At 40.6% G+C, this 14,946-nt stretch overlaps 2 protein-coding genes across 3 annotated transcripts; one reads left to right on the forward strand and one right to left on the reverse strand.

Moving 5' to 3' along the window:
• The first annotated feature begins 3,176 nt into the window (after window positions 1-3,176).
• On the forward strand, window positions 3,177-6,899 carry LOC111835684 (enolase-phosphatase E1). The gene is made up of 6 exons (XM_072714858.1): window positions 3,177-3,712; window positions 3,859-3,960; window positions 4,857-5,059; window positions 5,337-5,469; window positions 5,583-5,706; window positions 6,130-6,899. Exons 1-6 carry the CDS (start codon window positions 3,629-3,631, stop codon window positions 6,267-6,269), a joined length of 786 nt encoding a protein of 261 aa, XP_072570959.1. The 5' UTR covers window positions 3,177-3,628; the 3' UTR covers window positions 6,270-6,899.
• Window positions 6,900-8,815: 1,916 nt separating this feature from the next.
• tmem150c (transmembrane protein 150C) lies at window positions 8,816-14,592 on the reverse strand. 2 transcript variants are annotated; one of them, XM_023796228.2, is made up of 8 exons: window positions 13,945-14,592; window positions 13,424-13,512; window positions 12,794-12,847; window positions 12,561-12,593; window positions 12,381-12,448; window positions 11,199-11,326; window positions 10,666-10,843; window positions 8,816-10,002 (listed from the first exon to the last, which is right to left on the reverse strand). In XM_023796228.2, the coding sequence occupies exons 2-8, from the start codon at window positions 13,495-13,497 to the stop codon at window positions 9,794-9,796; spliced, it is 744 nt and encodes a 247-aa protein (XP_023651996.1). In that variant the 5' UTR covers window positions 13,498-13,512; window positions 13,945-14,592; the 3' UTR covers window positions 8,816-9,793. The 2 variants fall into 2 exon arrangements, with proteins under 2 accessions (XP_023651996.1, XP_023651986.1); XM_023796218.2 differs by having other exon boundaries at window positions 14,050-14,590.
• Window positions 14,593-14,946: the final 354 nt, after the last annotated feature.

The following is a 14,946-nucleotide window of genomic DNA, read 5'->3' on the forward strand; positions in this document are numbered from 1 at the left end:
ACACATGCACACCTACGGGCAACTGGATAACAATAATTATCCCCAGCATGTTTTTGGGTTGGGGAATGAACGAGAGGGCAAGAACACAAAACCAAGAGCACACCCAGAAGAGTGAAGTATGGGCTTTGTCGCATTTGCCACACCAAGTACACACTTACACACTTGGCGGGTGTACTGTATTCAGGTGCTTAGTGCCAGTATCCAAGGGTGTCCCATTCCTCAGATAAGCCAAGTGCAGCACCCTTAATGTTCACTCTATCCACACTTCGGTAAATACAGCATGGAAGAAGTCATCAACTAAAGGCCAATTTATAATTCAGTTTTCATGTTCAGTGGCGGACGAGGGGACGTGACGTAAATCTCATCATTAGGGACTGGCTGAACCGGCTGTGGTCTGTATGCATGTAGCCCAGATTTTTATGCCTAGCAGACTATTTCCCCCCGAACAGTCATAAAAATCTCAGTATACCTCGGTATCCCATATTACCGTAGTACCGCCCAAGCCTAAACTAATTACTTTAAAACTGTTGAAAAAAGTTTACCCATTTCACTACACTGCTTATATTTGTGTTTGTTACAATGCAGCTGCCCTCTCTTGGTCTGGTGGAATGTCAGTGCTGTATGCAGCACAAACCACAACCATCTGCATCTGCAGCTAAACATAGTATGAACACAAGCTGCTGTGTTAACTTGTTTAGTTTTGACATCTTAAGACATACAAATTTGGGTGCTACCACTTCATCAGTTTTTGAGGGGAAACCCTACATACAATCATTACAAGAGAAAATGATGCTCCACCTGTATTCAAAAGAAATATTTTTAAAGGGGCAGTTCACCATAAAACTGGAAAAAAAAAAAACATTTTTAGAGGGAGTTTATTGCTATCTAACTAGGTTGTTCTGCTGGGAGTTGCCTAGTTTTGGAGATATCGGCTGTAGAAATGTCAGATTTCTCCCGAATATAATGAGAGTGAATGGTATTCTTTCTGTGGTGATTAAACTACAATAGTTTACAATAGATTTGAAAAATCCACCAGCAATGTCTCTTACCAGAAATCATGACATGGTTATTGAAAATAATCTACAGACTTTGTAGTGAGCAGTTTTATCTAGGAACTGTTTTCTTCTACCAAACTTCCCACACTGATAGTATCACTGCACAGAAGATACAACCACAAGCACCACAGCGATATCTTCTGTTCAGTGATACGACTGATGCTTGGAGTCCAGTAGAAGAAAATAGTTCTTAGAGCCAGCATAACCAAAACATGGAGCTCACATGACCATAACTTAGGCTTACATACAGGCCAGTGCAGCTCCTATGTCATGATAGATGTCTTCAGTGAAACCTCAGTTTCTTTCAGTTGAATGATGAGGCAGGTTCCTTAAGCTTAAGCAGTTTATTAAGACAGAATGAAAATGTTATAGAAAGATGTTTCACACGGCCGGTTCAGTGTCTGTCTGTGTCTGTCTCTGCCCCCACTGAGGGAAGCAGGCCCTTTATCTATGGTCTTCGTACAGACTCCTGGAGCCGGGGGGTCAGACTGACTTGGTGAGAGTAAGGTGTAAATATGAAATATGAAGACTATAAATGAGTGAAACAAATTAATATAATTAAGTAACTACAAATTAACTATGGAAATCCCTCAGTCAGAACGGGGTGGGTATGTGACGTCAACCAATAATATGGAAACTGGTCTAATGGTCTACATGTCTTAAGACATCAGAAATGAATGTAACACGTTAATTTTTGACATCTTAAGATGTACAAATTTGATGTGCTGATTAAGAGGGTTTTGACCCCAATGGCGTGTCATACTTAAGGGCCTGTTAAGGCTAATTTTTACTTCTGCGCCAAATCAACGCTGTAAGTACGGAATAGTCGTAGACCCTATGCCAAATCCTACACCATAGCCGGACATGCACCTCCCCAGAAATGTGACTACAAATCACGGCAATGCAGACCGCAAGAAATGTAATTGGTCTGCTTGGTAGTACAATAGAACCTTGGAACACGAATGCCTCTTAACTCAACCAACTCGGACATCGAAAGGGTCTGTTGATTTTTTTTTTGACTTGTACCTCAACCGAAATCTTGGAACTGCTAAAATTTGTATGGGTCAAGACACATTCAACTCTACCAATTTGGACCTCTAACAAATTTTCCGAGAAACATCTAGCTGCCACTCGACCAAGAACATGCCAAAACAATAGACCTACTATAAGATGTATGCATCGAGATGTGTCTCCCCTTCCAGACAATAATTGTAGACCCTTCGGGGAATTCCTATGTGCTGAAGTCGGTCTGTCCTTTGGCTTCCATTTTTTTATCACAACAAACGAGCCCCCGCTCAAATGTTTAGCTTTAAAAAAATACCGCAAGCGGGACCAAAACACTGCACATCATTGTGCAAAGAGGCGGGGTCTTTAGCTGTCCGGAGGGCCGTGGTGCGACCATCCGGCTCCTTCAGTTCCCTCTGCCTTGTCTGTCATTTGCCAAGACAAGAACTCCAAAACATGTGGAAAACATTGACTAAAGAGATAAAACTGGTTCAGTGCATTTAAGTCTCATCCAAAGATTTACATTTTCTCAGTTCAGCGCGTTCTTAAATACATCTAATTAATGTCTTTACGTATTTTTTACTTTAATTTTTTAAAGCTTTCACAGTATTATATATTTTGTAGTTTTATTATTCACCTGAGAGTATGTTGTGCTTATTTTCCAACCATTACACAGCTATACCAAATCACATTTTTATATTGTAAGGTGCCAAAATTCTCTATCTTAATTTTGAGGCTACAGGTCACCTAACCAACTCACACTACACAGAAAGAACATGCAAATTTCCAATCATGGAGATGTGTGGCGACAGGTCTACCTGTCTCTATTTTGCTTTTAGTTTTGGTCACATCACTATCTCTACACTGACTAATATTCTATTTTCTTTTTATACAAACTGCTATTCCAAAATCTCATAGATATGTCAACAAAGTCAATAACATTTATGGAGAGTGTAGTAATTTTCCCGGGCAGAACAAGTATAGACTGCTCACTGTAAAATCATTAAAATGAGCTACCCATAAAATACTATTGAGCGTGGGTTGCGTCAAATTTGGCGTGTCACATGACGAACATCACGTGACAGAGTCAAGCCAATGACTGAATAGTTCATTGGCTACTGGTTCTTCCCTAAAGTTTCGTAGGAGTGGCACTGTTGTAGATGCGGGGTATAAACATACAAAGATAGCATGATTTATTTTTCAGCAACCGTGGCGAATTTTTAGGGTTTATATACATGTATATATGCGCGAAAATTTGATACGTTGATTTCTAGTTACGTTCTCAACATTTACTTCCATTCAATTATTTCCTGACTGGAATGCGTAATTAATTTGAGCAAGTTTAGCACCAAGGTGGCTGGTTCCGGCACGCGGCATTATCTCGCGTCGCTTGCAGGTACAGTCAGAGTTGTACGATTGACGTCGGCTCAACTAAAGGAAAGAGGCACTTTTTTAAAGGGATCGTTCAGCTACACGTGAAGCCAGCTAGCCAGCTAAATATTACCCGCATTGGGAGTGTGCTTGAGGTTGAAAGGTGCCTCTAGCTGGAATATTTTGTGTAAATTAAAATGGCTACAATATCGTTACCAGCAAACGTCAGCGTCATGTTACTTGACATAGAAGGGACCACGACACCAATTACATTTGTCAAGGTAAACTAGCGCATTATTAAATGACATTTTAAATGTCAACGCGTTGAGTGGCTAAATCGTAGCCTGCACTTTATGCAAAAATAATGTTGAAATAAAAATATCAATTGATGGACGTGAGCAGGCTTAATTATTGTATTTTTTGGCAGGACATTTTATTTCCATATATTAAGGAGCATATCGAGAACTATTTGTCTACACATTGGGAAGAGGACGAGTGTAAACAAGATGTGCAACTACTAAAAAAACAGGTACGAATTGCTGGCGACAGCAAGGTCATTTTGTTAATAAGACAAAATAACGCAACACGTGTTCCGGTAATTGCAAGTGGTATAATAATCTCTTTTGGATACAGGACTTATCCATCAAATTCACACATTGTAGTTGCCCGATGTTGCAAGTAGGGACTGACAATTCTGTATTTTGGAAAAATCTTTTCTGAAGGCATTTATTCTATCCTCGTATCACTGCCTGCTGGTGTCCTTTGGTTATGAGACCCTTCAGAGTAATATGATGGCTGCATCCACAGTCGCGGACAAGTCTTTTATTCAGTGTCATCACCATTGTCACAAATGGTTATACACTGCCGTGTACTTTATACCACGATTAGGTTTACCTATGTCATCTGGAAATGATCAGTTATGTTGTTTCTTTATAAGATCTTTTACTGTGGCAGTCATATAAGAAGTTATTACTCTAACGCAGCGGTGGCCAGTCTTATCCACAAAGGGCCGGTGTGTATGCAGGTTTTTTGGGTAACTTTTACGTCAGCTGTTCAAACCCAGATGTGAGGACTCCTCAGCCAGTCAGTCCTCTAATTAGTAATATAATTAGGGAGCTGCAACGAAAACCCGCATACACAGCGGCCCTTTGCGGATAAGATTGGCCACCCCTGCTCTAACACATAGCACTAGCATATAACCAGCCTGTTCTGTAAAAAGTTGTAATGCTCGCCCCTAGTGAAGTCAGTGGGCATTATTTCCCTCCCATCCTAAAAGTCCCCTGAGAAATGCTGCCTTTGCTTTCCAGGTAGACTTCCATGGTAAGAAAGGACTGGTGCAATTTTAAGGGGAATCCCCCTCTACCCCAGCCGCTGGCTTTCTGTGAAGTCAATGCATGGTGTTTAATGGTACCATTTTGGCGGCAGACAGAGCAGGATATCCGGGAGCACCGAGCATGCCCCGTGCACAGCCCCGACCAGACAGTGCACACGGACGAGGAGAAGGCCATCCGGGAGGTGGTGGACAATGTGCTCTGGCAAATGGCAGCTGACAGGAAGACCACGGCGCTGAAGCAGCTGCAGGGCCACATGTGGCGCACAGCCTATATGTCTGGAAAAATCAAAGGCGAGTAAGTAGGCCTGACTAAATGTTGATATACCTTTAGACAGTGCTCTGTTTGGGCTGTATGTCGCCATGTCCAGGTATGCACTAGTTCTGATAGACTTACAGACAAGATTAGTGAGTGAATTGTATAAATAATCAACACAGGGATCCTCCTTTAAACTAGGTAGTACCTGTAGCTAGCTAGACTGAAACTTTCCGGGCTTATAACTGGAGGCCAAATTCTTTTGTTTCTGGAGCATTTTGAGATGTTATCGACTCACGTCTTTGGCTGTTTGAAACAGGGTGTACCAGGATGTCGTTCCTGCCATCAGGCGCTGGAGACATCAGGGCCTCAAGGTCTACATCTACTCCTCTGGAAGCGTGGAGGCCCAGAAGCTGCTGTTTGGATATTCTGTTGAGGGAGACCTCCTAGAGGTGCGCCTCCTCCTGGTTTTTATTATTTCCTCACTGTGGTTGAATAATTACATATCACAAGTGTTTATATTTGATATTCCCCCAACATTAACATTTTATTTCCAACTATTCAGTTATTTGATGGACATTTTGATACCAACATGGGCCTTAAAGTAGAGAGTAAAAGTTACCAGAGGATAGCAGAGAGGATCGGCTGTCCTCCAGAAGATATTCTGTTCCTCACAGACGTCACAAGAGGTACATACGTTACAGCCACTGAAGCTTTGGTGTCTGAACCAGTTTTTCCTGAAATCACAGTAAAGTAGGTCCATTTTGTTTCTGAAGCGTGTTAACAAAAGAAACCTCTAGTTTTAGATTTGTTTTGGTTCCCAGATAATTTGAAAAGATTGTGTGCATCAGTGAAAAATTTCAGTTTGTGCTAAAGTGATTGATATTTAGGTTTAATCTAGAAAAAGTGATTTAGAATATTTTTGTAATCATTTTGGACTTGCACATTGTCCTTGCATTTTTAAGTACATAGTAAAATTCAGTGATGATGCATAACTCAGAACTATACAAGTATTAATCAGTTTTGTAAACAGTAGCATGAGCTCTGCAGTCTGACCTCTGATGAGGAAGTCTCTGGCTGTCTGCACTTTCTAAGTTTTAATCTTCTGGCAGAGGCAAAGGCCGCAGTGGAAGTGGGCATGAACGTGGTCGTTGTGGTGAGACCAGGCAATGCGGAGCTTGCCGAGGAGGAGCGCTCTCACTACAGCCTCATCTCGTCCTTCAGCCAGCTGCAAGCAACTGGTTCTGCCTGAACAGTTAGACAGCGAGAGGGCCACATGGACCCAGAGCTGCCTTTTTGGGTCAGGTAGGACCTGGGCCCAGGAGAAGACATCGGTACGTCCATCGCTGGTCACAACAACACGGGTCATCTGTCTAAGAGACACACTGAGGCTTTTTTTTAAAACTATTTTTAAATAAATATTTTAGGTTTGATCCACGTCATCTTGGACTGTTGTGCATTATGGTGTAAGTCCTGTGGATAGGACTTATTAAAAACATTCCTAAGATTTTTAGAGGTTAGCTTTAGGGCTGGCGTGATTTGTTCATGTAGTCGATGACGTTGGAAGCTGAAAATGCGTCGACATCAATATTTTAAATTAGTTTTATTAAATTATTTTAATGAAATTACTGTTATGGTTTCTAAAATGCTTCAATTCATTATAACAAATGTTTTTCAATATTACTAGTTAATTATGGGAGTAGTTCAAATGATCACAAAAAAAAAAACGTGATTTGTACATGCTGCAAAGTTCAATGGCATACCACAGCGGCACTAGTATTATGCACGAGCGCTATTCTAGATGATGGACTGCCAGAGTAGACAAAACCACTGTAAGTGCTGTCTATTCATGTTTATTAAATATCAGTTAGTACAGAGAGCATTTAATGTCTTTTGTCCTTGTATTTAAACCAGGGCTTAAAAACGAAAAAAAAATCCATTCGGCTCACTCCGAGAAATTCTGTGTTCATGTCATTTGAACTTCTTGTCTTTAAAACCGAGTTTCACCTGGAAACTCGTTACAAATGCGCTAATAATTTTTTTAAAATAATTTTCTTGTTTGATAATACTATAGCGAAATAAGCCCCTTCAAGACCATCCGCTTAACATCCTGACCACACGCCTTAATCTGTGATAAAAACCTGTTGACTTATTCCTTACCTAATATGCATGATAGCCTATTATAGGCTATTTTCACTCAAACAAAACAGAACTCCAGATAGTTATGATTTTACATTTAATGCATAAAAGTAAAAGAAAACGTAATGCATTGTAACATTATAAAACAAAAACAGATTTTTTTTTAACATTTAACACAACAGATCAACAACTTAAATTATAATATACCAAATATTCTGGAGACATTTGAACATGTAGGCCTGTTGTCTTTGGCTTTTTCACTACGACCGGGTCTAGAGTCGTTTGTCCATCAGCTGCTGACCTTTTATTGCTGGTCGAATCAACATATTTCGTTGGATGTTTACGTTGAATGTGTCTCTGCAGGTTACCGCCATGATTCCCTGCTATTTCTGGCCCGCATCCTTCAATATTACAGATCGATTTATCAGACGATTTGTCATATGAAAAAAATTGACGAAAGACAATCAGTAATTATTTTTTGTAATTTTAACTACAAGTTTTAATTAGGCTACAATAACTTAAACCTAAACATACCTTTGCACATGAAACAGCCAGGTGCTTGGTAACCTTAAGCTCGTCGCATCAGAAAGGGCTCTGCTTATGAGGTCTGCATTTCATGTTGTATGCGTCACCGTCGCATTTGCGCACACAATTTGAATTCATGTTTTTGGTCTGCCAAATTGATATAATAAAGAGAACGATAAAAAATACCGTTATTAACCGGTTAATTTGGAATTTCTGTTTCTGTTTCTGTTTAGAACGATTAAAATTGATTTTGTTTTCGTTTTTGTTTTTGTTCCTGTTCAATGTCATTTGTTTTCGTTTTTCGCTTTCGTTCCTTGAACTGTTTCAGAGCCCTGATTTAAACAAAAAAATCAAATAATCTAATCATTTTCTTATACCGCCACACCGGCAACATTTTTCTACCTAGTTTAACCACAATGTCTTCTCTTTTAAAATATGTGGCGACTTAAATGCTTGTCGCTTCCATGATTTACCAAAACAGTCACATGTGGTGTACTCCACTAACCGAATTTAATAAACATAAAGATATGCCGAATTCATACCGATTACTAACTTTTTGGTATCACAATTCACATTTCATTAATATTTTAGGCATACTACTAATCCATTTATTGAATTGTGGGCGAAAATAATGTCCATATAGTGCCGAAAATCCGGCGTCCATTTTCTGAAGCTCTTCAGTGTCATAGTTTTTGTGAAAATAAAACCATCTTAAATTAAACTTTGATCTCAAACTTAGTTTGAATCTCTGGGGGAAAATTAATCCTTTAGATTAATCGACCAATCTGTAAAATAGTTGATAGATGAATCCATAGAAAAATAGTTGTTAGTGGCAGCCCTAGGTATCTTATTCGGTTTTGATCTGCAGCTTCCCCCATAATTAATTTTAACAGCAGCATGGCGTGAGATATAATTGAAACTGAAATGTCACAGATTAAAATATGCATGGAAAAAAGTTTCTGTTGTGATAAACAAGGTACAAAACACAATTTACAGTTTTTCTCCTTTGGTTTGTGACTTCCCTGATTTTAGTGATTCAGCTGCCTGTGGAAACATGACATTAAATGGTTTTATGTGCTTATCAGACTGCAGGCTGTTCTGAACACATTTGGTCAAATAAACAGAAATGATTCCTTTTTAACATGTGAAAAACCCTAGTTTAATTTGTACATGTACTTCATAGCAAAGAAAGAGTACAACGTGCAAAATAATACTGTAACATTTTTCCTTTGGATGTTATATTTGCACAATGCAAAACAGGTTCATAATTAAAGCTGGAAGGCAGGAAAATTGCCTAACAAAATTTCCACCAAACTTCAAGAAACTTGCACAAATAATGAATGAACCAACAAGGTTTATGTAAACCTTGATACAAGGGTTACCATAATAATAAAAATAATAAGCAGCAAAATGATCAAAATAAGTGCAAAAAAACCCTAAAAGACATTCCATGAAACTTGCGTAAAATATTTGCAGGTCCAAGACCACAAAGCTCTCAAGAATTCTACAAAGAAAACCGGTTTCCAAGAAGCATTACGAAGAACTGTTGTGTAACAGCGGCAATGCCATTCTGTTTAGTAGTTAGATGACAAAATTATTTATATTATTATATTTAATACTTGTATTGGGTGATACGAAGCTTGATTAATTTTAGAAGGTTGGAACGCTTTTGAAGGATTCTTGGAATAGTCAAACTTATGTGTTATAATAGCAGAGGTAGATTAACTAAAAGGGTTTAACGCAGACATACTGTACTTGAAACACAGCTACAAAAAAAGTGCTCCATATAGTAACTACGAAATAACCGGGAGATTATCTAAAAGACAAGATTGATTTTCTAGTGTTTTAACCCTTGGAATTTTATGAAAAATCAGTTTGGTCTTTAAGGTTTGATTCCCCTCCTGCCCAAAGAACATGCTTATTTATCCGTCAGCTATAAAACACTAATATTAACCTCGTTACTGTCCTTGCTGTTTTCTTACTGGGTGAGATGTACAACAGTTGTACCCAAGATTTATTTAACAAGAAAATCATGCAGTTGTAAAACCCCAGAATAACACATAAAGATCAATGGGAATAAGGCAGTGTGACGAGGACACAGTCGGGATGGCCCTACAGCTGATCGGACTGGAACTCCGAGACTTCTGAGAATGTCTCTGACAGGCTCAGCGGGGGCTCCTGGTCAAGGCTGCAGACGATCTCGAAGCGGTAGTGGCGAAATTCAATGGCGAAGGAGCTTAGGAAGCCCAAGAAGAACATGACCAGCGCCCACTGCGCCCGCGCGGCATGTATGTGCAGACCCTGCGTCATCAGCCCAGAATCTGGTGGCGGTTTCGTCAAGGTCACGTTCTATCAGAACACACAGAACCTTCCAGGTTGTATGGGTGCTTTTCCACTGCAGCAGGTACCATACTTTTGGTACTTTCCCTTTTCTGCTGAATTCTGGTTGAGTGGCAGTACCAAAAGTTCCAGTACTTAAGGTAACAAACCAGCTGGGGCACTTTGGTAATATGGGGTGGGATTTGCAAATGGTTTCTCTTAGTTGGTCACACAAATAGCCTGCCTCCAAAACGCAATACAACCGGCATCTTAAAAAAAGTTACAAACTCAGAAAACAACGATAAACGAAGTATAAAAAAAAGTAATAATAATGGACAAATGAAGAGACCCAAGCTTTAATTTGATGGCATGACAAGAACAAAAAAAAGTATTTATACTTATAACATGAGATGTTGGTATTAATATTACATATCATCCAGCCCTGTAATATACTACAGCCATTTTTAGAATTCAGTACAAAATACCCTGCCTCGCGTTGTGATGTCATTCCGTGCCGGTACCAGTTTTTACACCAGTAGAAAAGCAACACCTTGAAGTACCATACTTTTGGTACTTTTGTGAAGTACCAAAAGTACAATACCTGGTGCAGTGGAGAAACCCCATGAGAGCCTTTGGTGGTTCGTGTCAGCCGCTGGGAAGGATACATAGCAGTATGCAGGAGCTGATGGCCCCAGAAAGCAGGAACCGGGGGATCCCGAGCCTCCGGCCCTCGTTCCTGAAGTTGACCTTCAGGGTCAGGAGCGACTGGAACCAGCAGTACATTGTCCCCAAGCCAAAGGTCATCGAAGTTCCCACATTGTGCAACCTCTCATCGCTGGAAAGCTGCAGTGATTTACAGGCACATATCTGACCTAGTTCTGCAATATTTCATCTGATGAAGCGTCACCACTGATCAATGGTTAGACAAGGAAACTTAAATTAGCAAAATCCATAAATAAGTATTAATCCACCATGTAAAATGCTCACATTGATCTATTATGCTTCTTAAAAGTACTATGTACCAATGAATAAAATAATGAAAAGTTCATCCATTCTTCCATCAATCTATCTTCTACAACCATTTATCCAGCATAGAGTTATGATGAGCTTGGAGCCTGTCCCAGGTGTCACATGGTAAAAGGAAGGGGGACACCCTGGATGGGATGCATTAATTCAATCAAAAAAAGAGTTGTCAAACCTGGAAGTTCCCTACTAGCGTCATGCCAAAGCAGGCGAGTGACATGGCCACCAGGCTGATGACATTCATCGACGGCTTCTGAACCTTGGGCTTCAGCTGCAGGTATCGGAGGACACCAATGATGAATGCTGAAACAGAAATCAGGATTCACTCCGGGACTTTTAAAAATGCTTCAGTAGCTGCAGCATCCCCCATGCATCCCACCACTGTAGCTACTGCACTACGCTTCTCATTGACTTCACCCACTTTCACTGTAATCTGGTATCGGGCTGATAGTGCCCTCACACTGGCAGAGCTCAGCTGATGTGTGCACCTCTAATACACATCCCTGCCAGCTCTGCCTTCCCTATACTGCAGGGGTGTCCAATCTTATCCGCAAAGGGCCGGTGTGTATGCGGGTTTTCGCTGCAACTCCCTAATTAGATTACTAATTAGAGGACTGATTGGCTGAAGAGTCCTCACACCTGGGTTTGAACAGCTGACCTACAGGTTATCCCAAAAACCTGCATACACACCAGCCCTTTGCGGATAAGATTGGACACCCCTGCTATACTGAATCCCTGCACCAGCAGAAGAGCTGGCCATCTTTCAGGCAAGCAGCACAGCCTCAGTCATCATCAACCAGCAACTTGCAGAAGCTTGATAAACCCCCATAACACCGCATCATAAAGGGCAGATACCCTAAGTGTTCTTCATGCTCGAGGAGGTGACTGATAAGTAAGAATGGCAAACGGCCATTGTGCCACTGACTCTTTAACTTGTGCTTTAGTGATGTTCTACATCGAAAATGCTGCTTGTGTTTAGGATTGTGGCTGGAGAATGACAAATCCATCAGAGACCCCCAAGTAGCAGATAAGCATCTAAGGTCACTCACCCTTCACAAGCCAAGCCTTAACTGCCTATATTTATTCCAGAGTATTTTCCCCCCCTGTCACATTTAATTTATATAGCAGACAATTTTACCCAAAGTGATGTATATATTTGAGAAAGCAGGGTCAGACAGCCCCCGGATCAACTGGGGTGGGGGTGTTACAGGCTTGACATTATTTTGCTTACCATGGGATTTGAACCAATGACTGTCCCATCACAGGTACAGCCTCCCAACCTACTGAGCCACACATTCTATTATCAAACCTCATTTCTCAAGTCTGAGTAAAGTATAACACTGAGCATTATTCATACCTACAAATGCGGCCATGTTCATGACTTGGCTAAAGACGCAGCTGGCTGGTGGCGCATCGCCTGCAATGCTAAGGAGGACACAGAATGTAAAGAAACACTGTAGCGTCGCGTTTCCTGTCAAACATTGACTGTGAGCGTTGCAGTCACCCACTCAGGGCTGTGCTTTGTGCCATTGTGTACCTTATATATGGTGGGGACAAGGGTCCTGATTTCCTAGGACAAAAAAAAAAACAGATGCTTATGGTAGAGGTTTGCAACAGCACAACCAAATGTCATTAGTCTTGCTTTCTGAGTTTGAATTCCAGTCTGAGTGGTTTGGGCTGTAACTTTGAAATGAATTAGACATCTATGTTTAAAGTGAAGCAGACACTAGGAACTAACACTCTCTGTACATAATTACAAAAGCACCTTACTTGGTTTCTGAACTGAGTGATGTTATTTTTCCATCCTCAACAGCAATAAAGTACCTGTGAAGGATATTTAGAAATATAGAATTTCAATAGTGAATGCAGATACTTTATCATCAAGGGGAAATGGTGGAAATAAATGGATCATTATTTAAGCTATTGTGAAATTTGATGGTACAAGCAGGACTGACAGATTATTTTTTAACGCTGTCATCACATAGTGATACTTTATTAATCCTGATGGGAAGAATCTCTTTTTGCTTTACCCCATCTTGCTCTCCATGAGACAGACATGCAGGTGAGAGCAAGTTTGGGGGTCACATATGACTGTTATGTGGAGGACAGGCTTGAACTAGCAATTTTCTTATCACAGATATGGAGGCTTAGCCCACAGAGCCACACACTGTCCCAAGATTGGGAGGGGGGCGCGGTGCTATTTCATTAATTGTTGTAATGAAGTGTAACCCAGTCAAAACACTTTTATTTGTCAAATAAATAAATATAAAAGATATACTTGCTAGGTGTACTACCAGAATGACCTGCTCTAGGAAAAACTGTGATCTTAAGATGGATGGATGGATGGATGGATGGACGGAGGGATATACAGGTAGGGGGAAAGAAAGAAAAGTATCTTACACAACCCAAAGCCCTACTGTTGTGAAAACGCAGAACATGATGGGGAGGAACATCCACGGATTGCACGTCTTCATGTCTAATTCTTACCCCTTTGAAAAGAGGAAACAGATGTAATTCAGCAGCTACAAAGCCTCCGCAGCTCTAGGCGTGGGCTCCCATCATTAAACGCCCCACCAGCACACCGAGCCGGCTCTTAATAAGTAGCGCTCAACATGATGACTCACGTCACTCTGCCCAGACTCCTTATACATGTTTTTCTTTTACACCATTGTATTTAATAAGAAACAAAAAGGTCTCGGTGAAATTCAAATCAACATCGCGGATATAATAATACTACAATCTGGCCATCCTGGCAAACCTACTGGCAGAGTAATTCCCACAGATCTGCCGTATTTGTACCAAAGAATGACTGAGGTGGTACCCTTACATAAAGCAATTTTAATCAAGTATACGGGCGAATATTCTGGTACCTTTTAATTTATAAGAGGTGGTTTTAATTACTATAATATACATGCACCTACCTTGCTATTAAATCGATATGGAAAGGGTATGTCTTAAGCACGCGGTTATCACGCTAATCGGATTAGTAATCTTAATGCGGTATATTAATTATTTTATACTACAACCTGTAAATGAAGAGTGCCCTTGCTGCTGTGTGCTTCCACTGCTCCCGCTAGAGCCGCTCCGATTACAGTAATGCCGTGCTTCTTGACAATGCCGTGCTCCTTAAAAATACACCGTACTTCCTGTGAGTGAGGAGCGCTTCCTCTTCATTTCAACGCGCCCATGGCGATCTTCATGCTTTTAGGAGGCTGCATCTGCAGTCTCTTGTTGGACGCAAAAGCTGCCGGCGTGGGCGCAAAGTGGCGGCGCGGTCCGGGAGCGGCGACATCCATCCACACCTCAGCCTTCTTTGTCGCATGTCCCTCCTTATCAGGAATATACAAACAAAACTAATGACTGGGACACCGAAGAAGGAACATAACATTTCATTTACCTACTGTATGCTGTACAGTATTAATGCAAATTCATTTTGAAAATCGACGTCCAGGTGTAATTAAATGTAATACATTACTAGCCTACATAAATATTACATTCGTTTTGCGTTGTTCATACTTGCTCGTTACTATGTTTAATAATTAATTGACTATACGAATCATGTATTTATATGACGAGTGATCCCGATTTCCGTAATGCGTAGGCTACGGCCCACAGTTTAATCGGACGATCGGCGATAATTTAAAGATAATTATAATATTTTAATTTTTCGTGTAAATAAAATCCTTCTGCCAATAATGGAAGCACAAACATATCGCGTTTTTGCGCTCCCACTCCAGACGGAGTAGTACTGAAAGTATGTGTATCGTGGTGATGATAGACCTTTATACATGAAGGCCAATATTATGGTGGTGATTATACGCGTATTTAATGATGGGGATTGTAAACATCAAGCACTATCATGAACAATATAACCTGTGGTTTGGTGCGGGACCTTGTGTGACTTTTTGGACAGAGGCTCACAC

This window comes from Paramormyrops kingsleyae, chromosome 7, assembly GCF_048594095.1.
Source record: "Paramormyrops kingsleyae isolate MSU_618 chromosome 7, PKINGS_0.4, whole genome shotgun sequence".
NCBI lineage: Eukaryota > Metazoa > Chordata > Actinopteri > Osteoglossiformes > Mormyridae > Paramormyrops > Paramormyrops kingsleyae.

Bases quoted from the DNA above. Each gene is read 5' to 3' on its own strand.
- tmem150c (XM_023796228.2), bottom strand. From the start codon at position 13,497: ATGAAGACGTGCAATCCGTGGATGTTCCTCCCCATCATGTTCTGCGTT. The intron at 11,327-12,380 runs GTATGAATAATG...TTTCTGTTTCAG, and splicing joins GAACATGGCCGCATTTGTAG to CATTCATCATTGGTGTCCTC. The intron at 10,844-11,198 runs GTTTGACAACTC...AAATCACTGCAG, and splicing joins CGCTAGTAGGGAACTTCCAG to CTTTCCAGCGATGAGAGGTT.
- LOC111835684 (XM_072714858.1), top strand. From the start codon at position 3,629: ATGGCTACAATATCGTTACCAGCAAACGTCAGCGTCATGTTACTTGAC. The intron at 5,470-5,582 runs GTGCGCCTCCTC...CCAACTATTCAG, and splicing joins TTGAGGGAGACCTCCTAGAG to TTATTTGATGGACATTTTGA. The intron at 5,707-6,129 runs GTACATACGTTA...ATCTTCTGGCAG, and splicing joins CCTCACAGACGTCACAAGAG to AGGCAAAGGCCGCAGTGGAA.